At 34.6% G+C, this 2,583-nt stretch overlaps 1 protein-coding gene across 1 annotated transcript; it reads left to right on the plus strand.

The window, feature by feature from the left end:
• Nucleotides 1–495: 495 nt before the first annotated feature.
• LOC149905913 (uncharacterized) lies at nt 496–2,134 on the plus strand. The gene is made up of 2 exons (XM_090105338.1): nt 496–1,140; nt 2,100–2,134. The coding sequence occupies exons 1-2, from the start codon at nt 873–875 to the stop codon at nt 2,132–2,134; spliced, it is 303 nt and encodes a 100-aa protein (XP_089961464.1). The 5' UTR covers nt 496–872.
• The last annotated feature ends 449 nt before the right edge of the window (nt 2,135–2,583 follow it).

Consider the following 2,583-nt stretch of genomic DNA (forward strand, 5'->3'; position numbering starts at 1 on the left):
TTATTTCTAAGCTTTGAGTTTTTCTAGTTAAATGTTATTACTAAAACATATGTTAACATAATTATGTTATAAATAGAAAGATTGAATCAAAACAAGTATAAGGCTTAAAAATATAATATTAGAATGGTTCTAATGTATAATATTATAATCTGTAACAAAACCTACTTAATTAATACGTGCGTTTAATATGTGACGCTACTAGTTCAAGATCCGTCGTTAACTCTTATAAGAATTACGGAAGGAATAAAAATGATGTGAAGGTTATTTATTACTGTGTACGCAAAATATTGTAAGAAATGTGTTATGCTGACATTGTTGTACATGATCAATGATATGTAAAGTTTTACAAGGTTGTCAATACAAGGTTTGCATTATGTTGTGAAAATCCTAGGTCACGTGAAAATAAAATAAAATAAAAGTTTAATGTCGTTAAAATATTCACTATACGTATGTGGAGATTAAAATACATATGAAATTTTAATAAGATACCTGGAGCATTGCACTCAAGAGGTCAGACAGTAAGGTTAAAGTTGAGGTGGAACAGCGTTGCAGAAAACGTCGTCGAGGGCGCTGGGCGGGCGGTGCAGGGCCACCTCAGGGCGATGTGAGGGCGCGGGGGCACGCTGCAGATTCACTTTCGTCCAGCCACGAGCACCGCCACGCCAGTGAGAGAAAGTTGGCCGCGGCGAGCGAACGAGTCTCGCGAGTGGAGCGGCGCCGCGCCGCACCGACCCACTGCACGCGTGCCGATCGCGATCTTATAAACATACTGCTGTACTTCGATATTGGAGATTTGCTTCTTGCGTGCTAGAACTGTTTCGTTGAACGTTAAATTGTTTAATAATTTTATAAACATTGAACTTGAAAAAACTATGCAGTGTTATCCTAAGTTGTCGCCGAAACGCGAGCCTATGGATCCTTATGATTTGGAGATGATGGGAGGCGGTAGACGGCTGGAGCTTCCGGCACCGCCGGGCAAGGAGTTCCGGGCTCCTTGCTTGCTGCCGGCGCCGGCTCCCCCGCCGCAGCCGACGCAGTCGGTGATCCAGTGCATGCGACCACCACCGCCGCCACCTCCGCCACCGCGAATCCTGAAACCTTCGCCCTTTGAAGAGCCTTCCAGCTCCATTCCTGATCTAGGTAAGTTTTTTTTGTTCAAAACAATGTATTTATTTTATGGAATTAATATTTTTTTTTCATATCTACAAATTTATCATCATAACAATGTTACTATTTACATTGTCAAATTTTCCGTCGCCACTACTATGGTTCTCATGTACAAATATATATCACGATAAAACCCAATTAATAAAGTAATGAATTTGATTTTAATATCTTTAAAGTATTTTTTTTTAATTATAAATATTATTGCTGCAATTAGCACCAATACTTTCGATTACATCTTGCTGCAGTTGCTATTGACTGATCAATTCGTAAGCGTTGCAATCAGTTCAGGGTTCGATTTAATCGGAGACAAAAAGTTTGTGCTGTGTGCGCACACAATGCATTTCATGACCGTGATAAAAAATAGACCAGTGAAACCTCTATTCATCATAAATATTGAGTAATTATAGTAATTATATTGCAAGGATCGTTTATTGACTATCTTGGCTCTTGAGCATCGTGTATGTACTTCCTGCTTCGGAAAACTATACAGAACGTTTACTGTTATGCCTATAGTGATTTCCGGGTAATGACGACAAGTAATGAAGGTCGCTTTTATAAATACATATTTTATTAGTCTATAATATTACCGTAAACAAATCAGTTTAATGGGTATATTGATAAGAGTATTTCCACTTATGGCAACGTATGCTTTATCCGTGAGGTTATGCTTTTGCATTAAGGAAGAGAGAAAAATTTTCCTTTTTGTAAATCGATCGATGGTACCTATTGTTGAAGGTCGTTAAAAATTTTAACACTTATATTTATCAAGTGTGTGTGTGCTCATGAAAATATAAAAAAAATGCAAAGATGCAAAATATTTTTGCGGCATGCTAGTTACTAGGAAAATAAAAAGCTAATTAAGTCATCGCAATTTAATTTTTTTTTCACTCAAAAATTCTTTAAAAAATATATAGTACAATTATATTGTACAGGATCGAAGGTCATGGAAAATTCTAGTGAGGATTAGACGTTGAAACAAAAGGCAAAATAAAATTAAAAAGATCCGTTGATTATGATGATTTAGGAGTATCAGTATCAATTTTACCATTCCTATATTTTTAATTTTATTTAACTAAGTTTTTTATTTTAATTTTGTGATAGTTAACAAAATTAAAATTCTTTAAAAAATATATAGTACAATTATATTGTACAGGATCGAAGGTCATGGAAAATTCTAGTGAGGATTAGACGTTGAAACAAAAGGCAAAATAAAATTAAAAAGATCCGTTGATTATGATGATTTAGGAGTATCAGTATCAATTTTACCATTCCTATATTTTTAATTTTATTTAACTAAGTTTTTTATTTTAATTTTGTTAACTATCGATAATATTAAAAAGCATAATACTCAGAATAATTTATAAAAAAGCTTAGCCCGACGTAAAATCTCATGATTTAAAAAAACAGTGATGAAGA

Source organism: Colias eurytheme, chromosome 9 (assembly GCF_061535395.1).
Source record: "Colias eurytheme isolate Ceu_HAF_F1 chromosome 9, ilColEury1 Martin Lab GWU primary, whole genome shotgun sequence".
Lineage (NCBI taxonomy): Eukaryota > Metazoa > Arthropoda > Insecta > Lepidoptera > Pieridae > Colias > Colias eurytheme.

Bases quoted from the DNA above. Each gene is read 5' to 3' on its own strand.
- LOC149905913 (XM_090105338.1), top strand. From the start codon at position 873: ATGCAGTGTTATCCTAAGTTGTCGCCGAAACGCGAGCCTATGGATCCT. The intron at 1,141-2,099 runs GTAAGTTTTTTT...TATATTGTACAG, and splicing joins CAGCTCCATTCCTGATCTAG to GATCGAAGGTCATGGAAAAT.